This window comes from Colletotrichum fructicola (assembly GCF_000319635.2).
Source record: "Colletotrichum fructicola Nara gc5 chromosome Unknown KSG_Nara_v1_contig02, whole genome shotgun sequence".
Lineage (NCBI taxonomy): Eukaryota > Fungi > Ascomycota > Sordariomycetes > Glomerellales > Glomerellaceae > Colletotrichum > Colletotrichum fructicola.
In genome coordinates, this window is record NW_027094052.1 from 6,113,014 (window position 1) to 6,129,885 (window position 16,872).

The 16,872-nt window shown below is 52.9% G+C and overlaps 7 protein-coding genes across 7 annotated transcripts; 2 read left to right on the plus strand and 5 right to left on the minus strand.

Moving 5' to 3' along the window:
• Positions 1–62: 62 nt before the first annotated feature.
• Positions 63–1,946, minus strand: CGGC5_v004499 (putative transporter; the record flags this gene model as incomplete). Its single annotated transcript, XM_032021938.1, has 2 exons — positions 63–1,502; positions 1,563–1,946. The coding sequence occupies 2 exons, from the start codon at positions 1,944–1,946 to the stop codon at positions 63–65; spliced, it is 1,824 nt and encodes a 607-aa protein (XP_031880993.1).
• Positions 1,947–2,368: 422 nt separating this feature from the next.
• CGGC5_v004500 (Oxidoreductase) lies at positions 2,369–3,510 on the minus strand (the record flags this gene model as incomplete). The annotated part of the gene is made up of 4 exons (XM_032021939.1): positions 2,369–2,947; positions 3,002–3,204; positions 3,255–3,403; positions 3,464–3,510. 4 exons carry the CDS (start codon positions 3,508–3,510, stop codon positions 2,369–2,371), a joined length of 978 nt encoding a protein of 325 aa, XP_031881074.1.
• Positions 3,511–6,941: 3,431 nt separating this feature from the next.
• Positions 6,942–7,937, plus strand: CGGC5_v004501 (putative 4-hydroxy-2-oxoglutarate aldolase; the record flags this gene model as incomplete). Its single annotated transcript, XM_032021942.1, has 1 exon — positions 6,942–7,937. The coding sequence occupies one exon, from the start codon at positions 6,942–6,944 to the stop codon at positions 7,935–7,937; it is 996 nt and encodes a 331-aa protein (XP_031881085.1).
• Positions 7,938–8,259: 322 nt separating this feature from the next.
• On the minus strand, positions 8,260–10,191 carry dak1-1 (Dihydroxyacetone kinase 1; the record flags this gene model as incomplete). Its single annotated transcript, XM_066151299.1, has 4 exons — positions 8,260–8,885; positions 8,935–9,554; positions 9,607–10,057; positions 10,185–10,191. The coding sequence occupies 4 exons, from the start codon at positions 10,189–10,191 to the stop codon at positions 8,260–8,262; spliced, it is 1,704 nt and encodes a 567-aa protein (XP_066009323.1).
• A 992-nt stretch (positions 10,192–11,183) lies between these two features.
• On the plus strand, positions 11,184–12,024 carry kduD-1 (2-dehydro-3-deoxy-D-gluconate 5-dehydrogenase; the record flags this gene model as incomplete). Its single annotated transcript, XM_032021946.1, has 2 exons — positions 11,184–11,315; positions 11,365–12,024. 2 exons carry the CDS (start codon positions 11,184–11,186, stop codon positions 12,022–12,024), a joined length of 792 nt encoding a protein of 263 aa, XP_031880998.1.
• Positions 12,025–12,698: 674 nt separating this feature from the next.
• Positions 12,699–14,028, minus strand: dgoD-2 (D-galactonate dehydratase; the record flags this gene model as incomplete). Its single annotated transcript, XM_032021947.1, has 4 exons — positions 12,699–13,452; positions 13,505–13,616; positions 13,672–13,781; positions 13,853–14,028. 4 exons carry the CDS (start codon positions 14,026–14,028, stop codon positions 12,699–12,701), a joined length of 1,152 nt encoding a protein of 383 aa, XP_031881083.1.
• Positions 14,029–14,967: 939 nt separating this feature from the next.
• dotC-4 (Efflux pump dotC) lies at positions 14,968–16,800 on the minus strand (the record flags this gene model as incomplete). Its single annotated transcript, XM_032021948.1, has 4 exons — positions 14,968–15,526; positions 15,601–15,856; positions 15,908–16,027; positions 16,083–16,800. 4 exons carry the CDS (start codon positions 16,798–16,800, stop codon positions 14,968–14,970), a joined length of 1,653 nt encoding a protein of 550 aa, XP_031881145.1.
• Between the last annotated feature and the right edge of the window lie 72 nt (positions 16,801–16,872).

Here is a 16,872-nt window from a genome sequence, read left to right on the forward strand (position 1 = left end):
AAATATTGAATTGCTTCATAACTGATCATGGTATCATTATACGCGACACATGGTCAACGTACTTAGTAAACATAGACAAACTCGTCGTTCTGGCTGTCCGTCAAGTCCAAGAACGCATTCTCTCCCAAGTGCACACCCTCAGTCTCCTCCCCTCTGCCATCCACGTAGTGGCGCTCCATACTCAAATCCTTAATCTTCCTGGGCTTTCCGTTCGCCACTCTCTTGCGCTCTTGCATCTTGTTGGAGATGAACAGGACAATCACCTGCAGACCGATGATAGCAAGCAGAGCGCAAGTGATTCCCATGACCTTGGTAAGACCGGGTCTGTACTGCGGTGCATCCTTGGAGTTGAAGAGGAGCGGACCGACGATGTTGCCAGCAGAAGACCCAGCATTGTACAGAGACAACAGGACGGACTTCTTCGTGGTACCGGCGATGTTGGAGATCATCCATGAGACGATGAGAGGGTTACCGCCGAAGAGGAAGGCAAGCATGTAGTATGCGACCAACAAGGGCGGGATGCTGTTGCGGTCCAGTATGTAAAGCATAATGGCGCCTGCAAGGACCGGAGCCATGAGAGCAGCCAGGAAGACGGACTTGATGCGGTAACGGTGGGCCAGCCAAGAGGCAGGGAAGATAACGAGAAGCTGGACAGCTCCAAAGGGAATGTTCAGAAGAGACGTCTTGGAGCTGGAAAAGCCAAAGCCGGCAAGGACAATGGGGCCGAAGGTGTTCGTGACGGCGGCAGTGACGTTGAGACAGATGGCCATACCGACGAAGAGGTAGCTCTTGGGCTCAATAAGAGCTTCCCAAACGTGGCTCCACTTGAAGTCGCGGCTACCAGTACCAGTCTGGTTGGCACGCAGACGCTCAATAGCCTGGAGCTTCTCGTGCTCAGTGAGGAACCGGGCAGAAGGGATGTCATTGTCGAGGAGAAAGTAGACAACCGGGGACGAGAGGACGGTCATGAGACCGACGAAGATAAAGAGGATCTGCCACGAGTGGATCGAGCCATTGATCTGGCCCAGGCCGTAAGAAACGGCAGCCGCGAACATGGTTGCCAGACCGTTGGTGCCGTACCAGCATGCGACTCGCATGGGCTGCTCAGCGCGGCGGTACCACTGGGATGTGATGACCGAGAATAAGGGCAAGCAGCCAGCCTCGAAGAGACCCAAAAGAAATCGAGTTGCCAGAAGACCTTGGTAGTTGTGGCAAGCGGCCATGCAGCACTGAGCAACACCCCATCCAAAGACGAGGGAGGGCATGAGGATGCGGTGAGGAACCTTCACAATAAGCCACGAGGAGAACGGCTGCCATGCGAGCTGGGCAATGGCAGAGATGGAGCTGACCATCGAGTATTGATCGCCAGTGAGGTTGCAGTCTGTCCTGAGACCGAAGATGGCGCCATATCCAAGGACTGACTTATCGAGAATCTGGAGGAAGTAGACCCAGATGAGGATGGAAAGGATTCGCTTATCGGTCTTTCGGCGGATGCGCTTGTTCTGTGTTCAAAGCATATCAGTATTCTGTAAATATCACCTGTGGAAGATTTGGAAACTCACGTCTTCCTCTGTAACCTCAACTTGCTGGTCTCCGATCATGTTTGCCGCTCGGTCGGCGCCCTTGGTGGGGGCTTGGCTGTGATGCTTCAATTGCTCAACATCTTCGGTCTGATGCTGAGACGCTGCGTCTCCGGTCTTGGTGACAGTGTCCATGTTTCTGGTGAGGAAGGATGTCTTCTTGCAGTCGTGGAGAGCGAAGGAGTTCCCTGGACTTCTCAACACCACGCTCTTCTCGTGGGCGACGATAATAAAGCTTCTTATACGGCGGAGTAGCTCTGCCCTGTTTTTGGCAGCGCGGTGATCTATCCGGCCGGACTCTCGGCCATACGCTCGAGCCAGGTCGTCATAAGGAATGCGCTCATTGGACTCAGCGCTAACCCCCATGTCAAAAATGTCCAATAATTGTCTTCGTGGTGGAGGTTTTCCCCCATGGGGGGATGGCGTTCCCCTCTCTGTTTGCGACGCTAGTCAGGCTTCAGCATGGGGAAAAGAAAGGAGAAATGGGGGAGGCGGCCCTTTCCCCTCAAACCGCGACCACGTTAGCACCGGGTTGTGGGGTTGGGAGGGCGCGTATTCCGCGCGCGGTGAGTCGGTCCAACTGGTGGTTTGCTTGGCAATCTGAGACTGAATCAGTACGACCCTGCCTGAAGATCCTCGGCTTTGTCTAAAAACGAGAGATTTCCCCCCCACTTAAAGGCTGAGGACACCGTTTGCGTCACATGAGGATCGGATCACCGCGGGAATTCCGGCCGGCCGAGTGTTGGGTTCATCGAGCCATTGTGAACATTAAGGTTTGATAGAGCTATCTAAGCCTGCCCATTCTCTCTGAGCAGACGGAGATTTGTACCCGTCAAGATGATGTAGATTGTATCCAGCGTCGGCGTCGAAATACCCAGCTCTTTGCCCTTCCTGTACGGGTAGCCGAGGATGATATCCACCTCCATGGGTCTTCCGGCCTTGTAGTCGGCCTGCATACTGCTGCCGATTGGATGCATTGCCAAGATCTTGTTGATGAGCTTGTCAATCAGGTCATAGTCGATAGGGACGTTGCACCCCTTGGCGACGTCAATGACCTCGGTCATCAGACGTCGTGTCAAGGGCGTAGCGCCGTCCGACGAGCTGAGCCAAGAGTGGGTATCGAGAAGCGTCAGGGTCGTGAGAGAGTTCCACGCGGCATTCCACACTACCTTCTCCCAGCGCTGGACCTGGATGTTGGGGACCACCTGGAAGACGGTCTTGCCCTCTGTCAGGAAAGCCGCGAACTCGTCTAGGCGTTGCTTCTCCACACTCTGGTCTGCATCATTAGAGTATAGTCCTATTTGCATGTCCTCTGACTTGGTGTGGATGATGTTGCCGGGCTGCGGCTGAGAGGCGCCAGTCCAGGTCTAGTCTCGTCAGTTTCCAGGCAGCCGGGAGAGGACCGGGTTCTGGGGACATACCACACATGAGATGATTGTCGCGTGGGGGAACGCGCTGCGGAATGGCACCTCATTGCCAACCCCGTTTTGGATAATGACTATTGTTGACCTCTTCTCGTCCACCGCTGGCGCTATTTGAGCAGGGACTGCATCTTGGGTGATGGCTTTGTGGGCACAGACGATGTAGTCGAACTTTGCATCTGCCTCGGCTGCAGTCTTCACAACTACTTGCCGTCAGACCTGACCTGATTCAATAGATTCATGGATCACATACCTTTGTATGGGCGTATTATGTGCTCTCCATGATTCTCGCTTTTCAGAATAATTCCATTTGCTTTTACGGCATCGTAATTTGACCTCGCCACCACTGTTAATCTGACAGCAGGCACCCTGCTCAGGATGAAGGCATAGAATGAGCCGATACTTAGAGGCCCTAGTCAGCAAATGAACATATATCACACACAACATTGGAAAGCGACTTACGCCCCCAGGCCATAGAGCAGGACCTCGGTCTGTTTCTCGGTGGCCATGATGGTGTCAGCGATGCGTGTTGGGATTCTCCAACTAGAAGTCCAATTGGGGTTCAATCTATTGCCCAGGTGAGGTGATAAAGTGTGACTGTTGCTGCCGATTGTGCTTTCGGTAAAGCTCCCCTCATTCCACCGAGTATTTGTACGCGATCACTTCGGAAGAGTAGCTCAGAATCGATAGACTGTGAGCGGACACGTTCGTGCTAGCAAGCGTGCCCCTCCCCTGATGTTCGGTGCTAAGCTAAGACCAAGCACTCTGGGGAACCCTTAGCACCTCTTCGATCGGAAGGGTGGTCGGTTGGGGGTACAGCTTGGGGTTCATGCTCGTTGGAGTCTCGTGGGGGTCACACACATGAGTCGGCCGATCAGGGCTCGGGGTCGTGTCCGACGTGGAGCTCACCTTGTTTCCCCTCACTTCTCGGTCATCTTCCACGGCGGAGGCGGGGAAGCCGGCACTGGACCATCGCATCTTGATTGAAGGCCTCAGATGGGCGCATCTCGGGAAACCTGTTGTTCGGGCCCTTAATGTGTCGAAGATTACGTAGAGGACCCTATATTCCATATGTGACATCATAGAAAAGATCAACTTGAAGGTCACACAGATTGCATTTTATATTTGACCTCATTCAATTGTGTCACTACATAAATAGGTGGTACTGTTGAGCCCATCATAGTGAATACATAATTGACCGCGTCGATAGCACTGAACATTATTTCCTGCAGCACAAAGCCCGCCGTTGAATTGCTGCCTTTCTGACCGTCCAAGTGTTGAAACCCTTTTTCCAGCCCAAACTCCTAACCTCGCAGCTGAGATGTCGATCTTTTGCGCTCCAACTTGTCGCCCCAATCCCGCGCGCAGTTGGCAATCTGCAAAGCTGTTTCTCGAATACGATTTGCTTGCCTCACAAGCCTCTGCCTCTCTGCTGGTGTTTTCGGCGACTTGCTGGATTCCGAACCTCCCTCCCTGACGCTGTGTCCCCATTCGTCTGCGGACCTTGCAACCAAGCGGGCTGCATCCTCGATTCTCTTCCCCGGAGGCTCTGTACCATCATCAAACAGGCACTCTTGTGGTTGTGTCGACATGACTCCTGCAATCAGGTTCCAGACGGCAATAAGATCTTCCTTAGGAATTGACGGTGAGATGGTGGCGGAGATGGACCGGCGTTCCGCTGAATAACTCCGGGTCAACCGGACAGCCGATCCCGGACGGGCGAGAGCCCGGGCTATCAGGCAGTTGCTGCATGCTCCGCCATGAATGCTTGGAATCTTCACGCATTCTGGTGACACGCCTTCTCCCCTCTGACACTTGGGGCATTGCTGTTCTGAGGCTTGTATCTCCCCTCTCTCGTGAAGCATGATGGCTTCTACAATGGGAGCTTTGGACACATCTGGTGGTGCTTCTCCCGATCTTCCCCTCCAAGCTCTCCGAACCGGCAGCGAACCAAGCTGCCTCATGACTTCCGTTGGTACTGTTTGCGCCTGTGATGCCGAGTCTGGTCGAATCGCACCGGATGCCGTCCCAATCGTGTCTTTCTGTCGACCTCGTGCTCTGTATGTCGCCTGGCCATGAGCCAAGTTGTCTCCCGATACATGCTTTCGGCGGTCGGATGCTGTTCCGATATGTGGCGTTTGTTGTGATGAAGCCGACCCTGAGGCTTCAGGGTTTACCGATGACCCATTTTCAGATCGAATCCGCGATGCCAGTGCCGTCGAAGGCATCCTGTTTTGTTCCTTCACAGCAATCTCTCCGGCCTTTGCCAACAACTGCAGCGAGATGTCCGCAATATCCCTTTCATCGCCCATTACTCCCTGACTCAAGGGGGCATGGCAAGCAAATAAGAGTCGCGATCCCGCACAAACCTGCCCGAAAAGAGAACTAGAATAGAGAACGGACCCAGGAGCTGGTCGAGTGACCCCAAGAGAAAGCAGTCGAACCTCGTGATGCACTACAGCTTGACGATCCACATCTCGACGGTACGAAGCTACGAGCCACTTATAATAAACATCTGCTCAAGCAAACCACGTCGGACCCCAACTTACGTAATTCTATTGGTCATGTCGCCGACGTAGCGGGCGAGCTAAGCGGTGATGATTGGCTCAGACTCATGTGCCGGGACGGTCAGATTTTGAGACCGGTTCTGGACTTTTCTCGAGAGGAGAACCGAGAGGAGACGCTTGCTGGGGAATCAGGCCCTTTTGCTGTCTAGGTGGCCTTGAATCCGTGCCATGTCATCCAGCCAGCCTTAGTGTAAGGTGGCTTTAGGCTAGGGGTCTGGGGACAGTTCATCCAATCCGACGGTGAGAGAACCACGGAACGACCGCTAGCGATGACAATAATCCCCGATTGGACGGTCCAGATCAGCAGAAGGGCAGAATCGGGTCCTTTTTTCCGCGGCGTGGAAGCCCGAGAAACCGGAACTTTGACAGCTTCCCTCAACTCCCAGCTCATGTCTCAGCTGACTTGCGCGCGAGAGGGAGCCGGTGCCGGGGCGCGGTGTGGATTGCCTGTTACCGAACATAGCCGGCCGGGCGCCGATCCGTTTGCTAATCTGAAATCTGGAAATTCCACCGCCAGGCCGCGAGGGGTTTAGCGGAGGCGAAAGAACAGCAAATTGCACGAAGTTCTTTCCCTCTTTGGTATTGTTACTCATGTAGAGTGAGAAGAAACAGAAACACCCCCACGGGGAACATACAGGAGACTGCGCGTCACTGAAAAGAGGTTGACCGTGTTCCAGTGAGACCAGCGACAAATTCAGCGAGTCGCGTGCGCGAGGGGGAAACCACGCCGTTCCCACAGCGGATGTCACCGTCTCGCCTGATGAATGCACCACGCTGAGTCCGGGGTGGGCCAAAAGAGTGCAGGTACATGATCTGTTTGTGTCGGACTCTGTGGGGAAGAAACAGTGGGGATGATGGGGTAAGAAGAAAAGAAAGACGGTGGTTGTTTGGAGTTTGGGAGATTCCCTGCCAACACGGGCTGCTGGGAAGTCGGAGCCGTGAGGCAACTGTCGGGGACTAGAAAAAGCACCCGCGGGATGGTCTCCGAATCTTTCGTTTCCACCGATCTGTGGGGGCTAGGTGGAAGCTCTAATGATTCGGATTAGGGACATCTGGCCCATCGCAAAGGTGCCGGCGTGGGGGTCTTGGAGTCGGTCTGTGGCTACATGTACTACTTCCTCCAACTTGGGGTTGACTATTTGTGCGCATGACTTACACCGAGAGGCAAAAAGGTTGTGTTCGGATGATTATTCATAGCTTTTCTGATCAGTTCCTTGCCTCCTGAAATCTTTTTTCCTTGCACAGGAACATTGCTTACAACCACACATTGCCTCCATTTGCGCTCTTATCAACTTCAACATCCCGCTACTCTTGAGTGCGCTCTCCTAAATCGACTCCCGCCTCGTCCCATAAATCCACAGAATCATACCATCATGTCACCTTCAGCCAACGGCAACTCCACCCACAATGGCAACGGCAACGCCTCAAGACCGGCTCTTACGCCCGGTCTCTACGTCCCAACGGTAGCCTTCTTCCGCGGAGACGACTCGGTAGACGTAGAGACGACCACGACCCACGCGATCCGCCTCGCCAAGGCCGGCGTCGCCGGTCTCGTCACCCACGGCTCCAACGGCGAAGCTGTCCACCTCGACCACGCCGAAAGACAACTCATCAACCAGACCACCCGCGCGGCCCTCGACTCCGCCGGCAAGAGCGACCTGCCTCTGATGGTCGGCTGCGGCGCGCAGTCAACAAGAGAAACCATCCAGCTTTGCCAAGAGGCTGGCGCTTCCGGCGGCGACTACGCCCTTGTCCTGCCGCCGGCCTACTACGGAGGCCTGCTCTCCACCGAACATATCCTGCAGCACTTCCGTGAGGTCGCGGATGCTAGCCCGATCCCGATTCTCATCTACAACTACCCTGGCGCGTGCAGCGGCCTCGATCTCAACTCGGACACCATCATCACGCTGTCGCAACATCCCAACATTGTCGGCGTGAAGCTGACCTGTGGCAACACCGGAAAGCTTGCCCGGATAGCTGCCGCTACTGTGCCTAAGAAGGGAGACACTGGCAACCCATTCCGAACTTTCGGTGGCAGTGTCGACTTCACTCTTCAGACACTTGTTGTCGGAGGACACGGCATCATTGGTGGAACCGGAAACATTGCACCTCTTGCTTGCGTGAAGTTGATGAAGCTCTGGGATGAGGGCAAGCTGGCGGAAGCTAGAGAGCTGCAGGCTGTTGTTGCTCGGGGTGACTGGACGGCTATCCAAGGCGGCTTTGTTTCAGTCAAGGCTGCGTTGCAGGAGTACTACAACTACGGCGGCCTCCCCAGAAAGCCTTGCGCGCTGCTTGAGGGCGAAAGGCTCACCAAGCAGTTGGACGGGTTCTCTGAGCTCGTCGGCGTTGAGAAGAAGTTGCAACAATAATTACCTAGGTTAGAATGGACAATGGGCTGATCAACGGACTGTATCAGAGGTTTTTAGCGAAAATGCATTCAAGTCATATTACTACATCAATCAGCCGCTCTTTTGCGACAGTTCTTTTGCTGCTGTCCGCTCACAGAGTAAGTGCCAATAACCAGGCTGATAGTGAAGGTTTTGGCCGCGCATGCAATGAAGCTTGGGCCTCACGGGCTTTCTTGTTGCTGAAACCTTGACACCATGCGAGAAGTTCGTATTTTCGTACTGCGAAGAAGCTTTAACTATGCTAAGAATCTTCAACCAACTTTGACTTTCGAAATTCTGGAATTCACGGGCTGGCCACCAAACCCTCCAACAGCTTGACAAGTCCATACGCCCCCGGGTCGGGACAATTCTTCCACTCCTCTCCACCCACATACACGGATCTGCCCAAGCTCGCTTCCATGCCTTTGGTAGACTCACACCCCTTCCTTGCTGCCTCAACAGCGTCCTTCAAACTGCTGCTCGCCGCGAATGTGAAGACGAAAGGCGCCAGGGCATCAACTACTGTCCGGTCTCCCGGTTGGGCTGGTGTGTACTTTCCAAGCGCCGATAACGCCGACTGGAGAGCCTTGGCCCAGATCTCACTGGTAGCCTGCTGCTCTTGTTGCATCTGCTGAGACTCTACTCTAAGCCCGTGAGCGAGTGCGTTCAAGAAAATGGCATAAAGCGCTCCAGAGGTGCCATCCATGTTGCCTTCCACTACAAGGGCGATGTTGTCGACGAGCTTTCCGGCATCTGCCTCTAGACCTTTCTGTTCGTTGATGTATGCTAGTACTGCCTGAGCGCTGGTCTTCAGACAGAGACCACAGTCGCCATCGCCGACTAGTGTGTCGTACTTGGTGACTTCAGGCTCTGCAGCAATGACATGATTCAGAGCACTAGTCAGGGCAGATTTCGTCACAGCAATGTCGACTAAAAAGAGTCAGCCCGTGGTCTCTGTATGGAAAAGTGTCGTTGTTACCTCTGAGATTCGTTCTTACAGGTTCCTCGTTAGCGACAATGTCTCTCTCCTGCGAAGATGTCGCAGCTTTCTGGTTCTCAGGTAGGTCTGCAGTGGTGATGGCAGGCAACCATCCACTAGCTTGTGTAGAAGCGTCAATCAGCTGGACCCAGCTCTCATCAACAACCTTCAGAAGAGTGATACTGAAGCCTAACCCATTCAGGCTGGACATATATGTACCACTCAGGACTCTTCTTGGCTGAATGCCATGTCCCTCCCTAAGCTGTGAAATGACCTCGTTGGCGATGGCGCCTAGCTCAAGTTGACTGAGGCCGCCGAGATTATTGATCATCAAGACAACCTTGTCCTCCTTCTGGATGCGGATGAATGCTCGATCCGTATCTTTTTGGTCCAGAAGTTGGTTCAACATTGTGGAAATCACGCCGGACAAATTGTCTTTGACCCGTCCGAAGCCTTCTTCATTGTGAATGCCCATGCCAATCTCAATCTCTTCATTTGACGACAACTCGTCTCCTGAAGGTGCCCTGCCTGGCACATGAACATGAGAAAGAGAGGCGCCAACAGTGACGAGATTTTCAGCAACCTGTGAGGCAATTTTGTGAACTTCGGACAAGTCATGCCTGTTGTCAATGTTTAGCCCTGGCCCCTTGAAAGATGATCGTCGGTGTTTACCCTTGAGCTGCGAGAGCACTGGCAATCTTCTGAACAATCACCGTACCAGCAAGACCTCTCCTTCCGACTCTTCCGGACCTGGACCTTCCAACACCAACATCATCGCCGACAACAAGCATGTCGCATCGGATGCCGGCAGCTCGTGCTTTTTCCACGGCCATGCCAAAGTGCAGGACATCGCCTGTGTAGTTCATAATGACAACGAGGATGCCGTTCTCCCGGCGCTGGGATCCCAGTCGGAGGAGGCAACGGAAGACTTGATCGGCAGAAGGCGAGGCAAAGATCGAGCCAGCTACCGCGCCGGAGAGAAGCCCCTTGCCGACGAAGCCGGCGAAAGACGGCTCATGGCCGGACCCACCGCCGGAAATGACGGCGACCTTGGGATCGGTGACGGCGGCCTTTAGAAACACAGTCTTCTGAGCTTCGTCAAACGCAATAGATGGGTTAATCGCTGTTAGGGATCGGAGTCCGGCGATGACAAGTGCCGAGGGATCATTCGAGAAATGTTTTGCTTGAGCCTTTCATGTCAGTGATGCTGACGAAATCAAGTCGCCGATACCTTTGCGGGCGGATCTTACATGACATCTTTGTGGTATTCTTGAGAATTCTGTGCTGTGTCTAACTACCGAAGCATCCTTTCAAATAACTAAAATCACTACTTAAAACTATTTTTTCAAGAGTCCGCCGCCACTTTTCTACGTTTACCAACGGATTGACATTCGACACAATAAGGACCGGTATCGTGGGATCATTTACTTACAGCATCGCCAGATCACCCCCACGTGGAACCACAAGTTCTCGAAGTAATAACAATTGCCCTCTCATTCAGACCATATGCCCCCATCGTGGCCCTCAACGGACCCCCAACCGTCATGGTTTTGTCAGATTTGTGTATGGTGCATCTCTCGCAACAGCCCCATTCTTTCTTCATCCCATCTGCATCGAGCTAATACCGACTTGGCTCCGACTATCTCTCGACCACGACAGTAAGCGGAATCCTCCCGACCCCCACGCAAGCACACCGTCGCTCCTAGCCCGATGTCCAAGCGGCTCTGCGGGTCCGGACTTGTGCGGGGCTGACCCCCAACAGGCCCGGTGTTTGCGTGCGGGGAGCGGGTCGGACAAATCCGCGGGGAGGGGGGAGGGAACTGATCGGAAATGGTCTGATGCGTTCCTGAAATCCACACACCCTCTTCAAAGCCAGCATTCCCCGCAGGTTCCCCATGGGAACGACTCGCGTGAGCAAGGTCTCTGCTGGCGATGAGCCGAACCCCTCACTTCGTGGCATTTCTAGATCGATCATACGTGTGGTGACACGAATCACCTGAGGTCCACTTCATGCAGAAGCCCGTATTGAGCCGATGGTCGGATCTGGGCGATGGGGAATAGTGCGGGCTCAAGCTAAGCGTGGGGGTCGTCTACCTACGTGATCGCGGGGGAGGGGCTCGTGAGATTCGGGGATCAAGATCGTTTCTTGAACTCTAGATTGATATGAAGGCATGGACTAAGGCCTGTGCAGTGTTGACAGACAGATTATTGTGATTTCACAGCAACACAAGTCATAGTATACACTGAAGATGGCGAACATCATCGAAAAGCTATTCTCATTGCAGGGCCGTACGGCTGTCATTACTGGGGGTACGCGGGGCATTGGCCAGGCCATGGCAGTCTCCTTGGCCGAGGCAGGGTCAGATATCATTCTCATTCAAGTAAGCATCACCCCATTACACGAGCCCAGTTGTTGCTGACAGTGCTCAGAGAGACGAGAGCAACACAGAAACCCAGAAGCAGGTCCAGGCATTGGGCCGCAAAGCCACCATCTACACCGCCGACCTCTCAAATCAGGAGGAAGTGGAAGGCCTCACACAACGCATTCTAGCAGACGGCCATGACGTGAGCATCCTAGTCACCTGCGCCGGCATCCAGCGCAGACACCCCGCACACAAGTTCCCCATGGGTGACTGGGATGAGGTCCTGCAAGTTAACCTCAAGACGGTCTGGACCCTCTGCAGAGACCTCGGCGCCTACATGCTCACCCGCAGCCCGAACCCGGTCAACGGCCACCGCGGTAGCATCATCAACGTGGCGTCGCTCGTCAGCTTCCAGGGTGGCATCACAGTGCCGGCGTACGCAGCGGCCAAAGGCGGCATTGCACAGCTGACCAAGGCGTTGAGCAACGAGTGGGCGAGCCAAGGTGTCAATGTCAACGCCATTGCGCCTGGGTACGTGGCGACGGACATGAACGAGGCGCTGATCAACAACCCCGAGCGCGCCGCCAGCATCTTGGCTAGAATTCCTGCGGGAAGATGGGGTACCCCGGACGACTTCAAGGGGGCAACGGTGTTTCTGGCGGGGGCGGGGAGTTTGTACGTTTCGGGTGAGCTGCTTACTGTCGATGGCGGCTGGATGGGTCGATAAAGTGGGCTGGGACGCATGTAGGTGAGCAGAAGATGATGTATCGATGGGCCTGCGGCCGGGATAGACCTGATGTAGGAATAAACAACCGTGATATTGGGACAACACAGGCGTCTGATGACTAGCAAACCCCGCTTGGAGCCCCCATGCCGGGATTTAAAGTGGTTAGCTAAGACATGGCGATCTCTACAGGGCACGGCAATAGACGGCATATCGGAGAATTTGATGAAAGGTAACGTGGGGGCATAGATTTGTACTTCGTCTCGTAAACTTGCGAACAAGCACGAGTGAGCTACATGGGAAAATGTGAGCGGCTGGTACACAGCTTATGGCACAAAGCAAATTCAACATACTGAACAGACCGCTGTATTGTAAGTGTGCCAGAGCCCCTTTGAAAGAATACTTAGGCCATTCTAGGACCCAAATCATGCAAGCCCATCATCAAACTTGCGGACATGTTGCCAGTGATGGCTTACGCTATAGGAAGACTTCGTACTACAATACAGTTTGGTCCATTGGTAAATGCAGTAATCTAGAAGGCTTTGTCTTTGTATATTCTCTAAGCATGACACAGGCCACTACCTGACCAATTCAAACGCGCGTGATCATCTTGGGAATGTAGTTTTGGCAATGCATTTTGATTTTGAACGATAAAAGTACAGTCTAGTCCATCCTCTTCACCATTCTCTAATGCTTCCATCAGGACCATGGAAGACTTTGCATTGCCATGGTTCTGTCTCCTTGGAGATCTTCTCCACCATCTCCTCATCAATGTCAATGCCGAGGCCATAGCCCGTTGGCGCCTTGACATAACCGCCCTCAATGTCAAAGACCGTAGGGTTCTTCAAATAAGTCAACAGATCAATGTCTCCAGCTTCGGTGTTGTAATGCATTCCCAAACTCATCTCAAGGATGGAGAAGTTCGGGGATGACAGCGCGACCTGGACACTCGCAGCAAATGCAACGGGCCCAAGCGGGCAGTGTGGTGCAATCGCCACGTCGTAGGCCTCGGCCATTGTGGCGATCTTCTTAGTCTCGGAGATACCTCCAGCATGGGCGATGTCAGGTTGAAGGATGTCGACGCTAGCATCTTCAAGGAAACGCTTGATGTCCCAGCGAGTATACAGGCGCTCGCCAAAGGCAATCGGGATCGTAGTCTGGTCGGCAAGTTGCTTGATAGCTTCGGGATGCTCACACAACAACGGCTCTTCGATGAAAAGCGGTTGAAGGGGCTCAAGTGCCCTTGCTAGTTGCTTGGCCATGGCCTTGTGGAGACGGCCGTGGAAGTCGAGACCAGCGTCAAGACCCAGAGCCTTGACTTGCCTGAGCCGCTCAACAGTAGCACTTAATACCTTGGGCGAGTCAACCCAGTTCAGGTCTTCCGTTGCGTTCATCTTGACGCAAGTAAGGCCTTGCTCAATGCGCTTCTTGCTGGGGAGATGTCAGCATTTGGAGGATGTTGCTAATTGTTCAGAGTACTTACGCCGCAGCCTCAACATCGGAAGGTCTGTCACCACCGATCCAGCAGTAAACCTGGACCTTGTTTCTGACTTGGCCACCCAACAACTCGTAGATGGGCACCTTGAGGTTTCGTCCTTTTCATGATGTCAGTATGGGGGACAATTGAAGTGGTCTGTTTGTTTTTCGTACCCTTCAAATCCCACAATGCGATATCAATACCGGACATTGCAGACATGAAAACGGGGCCTCCACGGTAGAAGCCATGTCTCCAGAATAATTGCCAGATGTGCTCAATGTTGCTGTGAATCTCTAGTAAGCACTGAAGCTTTGGGTTTCTATGGTGTCAATGACGATAATCATGAAATCTTACTTTGCCTCGAGACCAACAATCCTTGGGATCATCTCCTCAAGGGTGCCTTCTACCGCCAAGTCGTGGCCCTCGAGAGTGGCCTCGCCCCAACCATACTCTCCATTCTCATCGGTGATCTTCACCATAAGCCATCGAGGCTTCACGCGGTAATACCGCACTGACTTGATCTTGGCCATGATGTCTGTGGGTTGGGTGGTCTGAGCAGTGGGGTCTGCGGGCAAATCTGCGGAGGAAGTTTTGGAGTAAAGCTAGGCGGGGGAATTTGAAGCAATCCGGGGATTACACATCGCATTCTTAACAGAGCTTCAGACCATCGTCAGACCCCGACCTCGAAGTGCCACATGTGCAATCCGATCCACCAACGGGTTTGGGGTCAATGGGGTCGTGACTCCATTAGCTTCCATGAAACATCCGCATAAGCCCCCCACCACCCCAACTTGACCCCCACGGCAGCTTGTACACGAGGCACGGAGAAGCCATCCCACGATCCCCACTCATCGGGTCGCGGCACAAGTTGTCTCGGGTTTCTATCCGCGTTTGCGTGGATGGAGAACGCGGCGGTAGAGTGGATTTTCTTACCACATCGTTTCTGAAGACGGGACCCATTTCGACCATTGACCCCACCTCCAACTCTGTGCCACAAGCCACAGTCAGGACCAAGCCACTTGGATGCTGCTTTTTGTCAGGCCCACATTGCATAACCGAGTCAAGCATCTCAACTATGCAATCCGGTACTGCTTCCTAACCCCAATATGGCCTATTTGCATCTGTTTCATGTAGTGTAGCACATCTCGATGGATCTGGCCAACTGGCCACTTATACTTATCATCATCAATCAATACACAGTTATGCCGTTACTCGCTGGTAGCCACGCTGTCTATCTGACACTTTTCAAGTTCAAGCCAGGTCATGTGTATGTGGCTGAAGACGCACAATTCTCGACGTCTTTTTAATGAAATACGACCTATTGAAATCTTGTTCTATTATGAGGTTTATCAATATGCCCTTACGCCGCCCATGTCTATGATGTCTATACATCTATCCTTTTTCATGCATCGTAAACCATTGCCCCAAGAACCCCCCGGATTCTAATCCCCATACGCAGAAACAACCGTCTAATTTCTTGTGTTTGTCAAACCTGAATCTCCGTTTGCGCCATCTCTATCGGAAGTCTTCTCCCGTGAGATACCTTCCTCCTCATCTCGGCTTTCGCTTGATGTATCCTCCGGCTTCGTATCGTCAATTGGCTCCAGGCCACGGTCTTTGATTAACAAGCAACCGACTAAGCAAAGTCCAACTAATGGAATCTGAAAGATGAAGACGGCACGACTCGCTGCCATATATGCGTCCAAGACTCTTGACATGTCGTCGCTGCTCAGCTGAGGAATCGAGTACGTGCTGCTTGACAGGTACATGAACTCCGCCGGAAGGTTTGCTCGAAGAGTCGCCTGAAGAATCGCAGCGGAAATAGCCAGACCACACGCACCGCCAGCGCACCGGAAGAAGTTGCGATTGGATGTGATGACAGCTCGTCTCGACTTGATTGAGTGCGCCTGCAGCGCGACCAGGGTCGGCTGGAAAATGAAGCCAACGCCGATGCCGACAATTAGTAGCGGTATGACAATGATGCCCGGTTTCGTGTTTCGATCGAATATCAATGTGAGACCGGCGCCCCTATGCCATAATTAGTTTCCTTGCTCGACTTTGATATCACGGACCACAATTGGTGGTTCACTGGATGTACTTACAATGTCCAGAACCCAAATCCTAGCCAAATCACTTCTCCGTATCGCTTGGTGCGAGATATGTATTGACCCGATAGGATCGAAAAGACCGACTGACAGACCACGAGAGAGACGTAAATAGCCGCTGAATGCATCACCGAAAATTGGTGGGCATTTTGAAGGTACAGCGGGATGTAGTAAAGATAAGATTGATATGCAGCCCCGAACAAGAAGGTTTGCACCAACATAACCACGACAACCTTGTTTTTGAAAATCGGGACTAACTCAACGTCAGTCAATCAATCCTGGAGACCATCAAAGGGAAGCTTACTTGGCATCATTGGCAGCTTCGCAAACTTCCACTCAACGACGACAAATGACACAAGAGCGAGCCCTCCGATGGTTAACATGCTAATTACCATCGCCGAATTCCAAGGAAAATAAGCGCCACCTGTACTATGTGAGCAATAAATTCTACTAAACGGGCTTCACGTGCGTCAACATACCTCCCGAAATTGGAATCAGCAAAAGAATGACGCCGAGAGATGAAGTAAATGATCCAGCGTAATCGATTTTCTTAACGCTACTCTTGAAGTCGTCGTTGGGTGGTTTTGAAGGCAAGAAGAAATAGCAGATGACTCCAACAATAACTCCGAGAGGTGATAGCATGTAGAAAAAAGCTCTCCAGGTTGCCCTCTCCATGAAGGCAGCGGCGAGAAAGGGGCCAAGAACATTTCCTAGCCCGACCATTGAACCAATGATACCTTGGTACTTGCCACGTTGCTCGAGAGTTACAACATCAGACACAATGATCATGGCCAGGTTCGTGATACCGCCACCGCCGATTCCTGCAATGCCTCGGAAGATGTAGAACATGGCCGCATTTTGCGAGAGCCCGCAAAGAAGGTCTGCCAATGCCAACAGGCCAATTGCACTCAGAAACACGGCTTTTCGGCCGAAGATGTCTGAAAATCGTCCATAAAGCATCTGGAAAGTAGTGTTGGCGATGAGCGAGGACGTTCCCGCCCAGGATATCGTATCTTCGGCATTGAGGTCGGCGGCGATTGTCGGTAATGTGATACTGATGCCATTTTGATCGATGAACGCAATGAGCAGGGTAATCGCCAAAGTTGCAAAAACGACCATCAACTGCTTCAAAGGAAGTATATTAGTCTGATCGTGAAGAGCCTTTTCGGCCTTGGTGGTTTCGAGATCGCCCCTCATCATTCAACCCTTGTCGGCGATCAGTTGAAACGGGGCAACCAACATCCGATAAAAGCAGCACGCAAGATAATG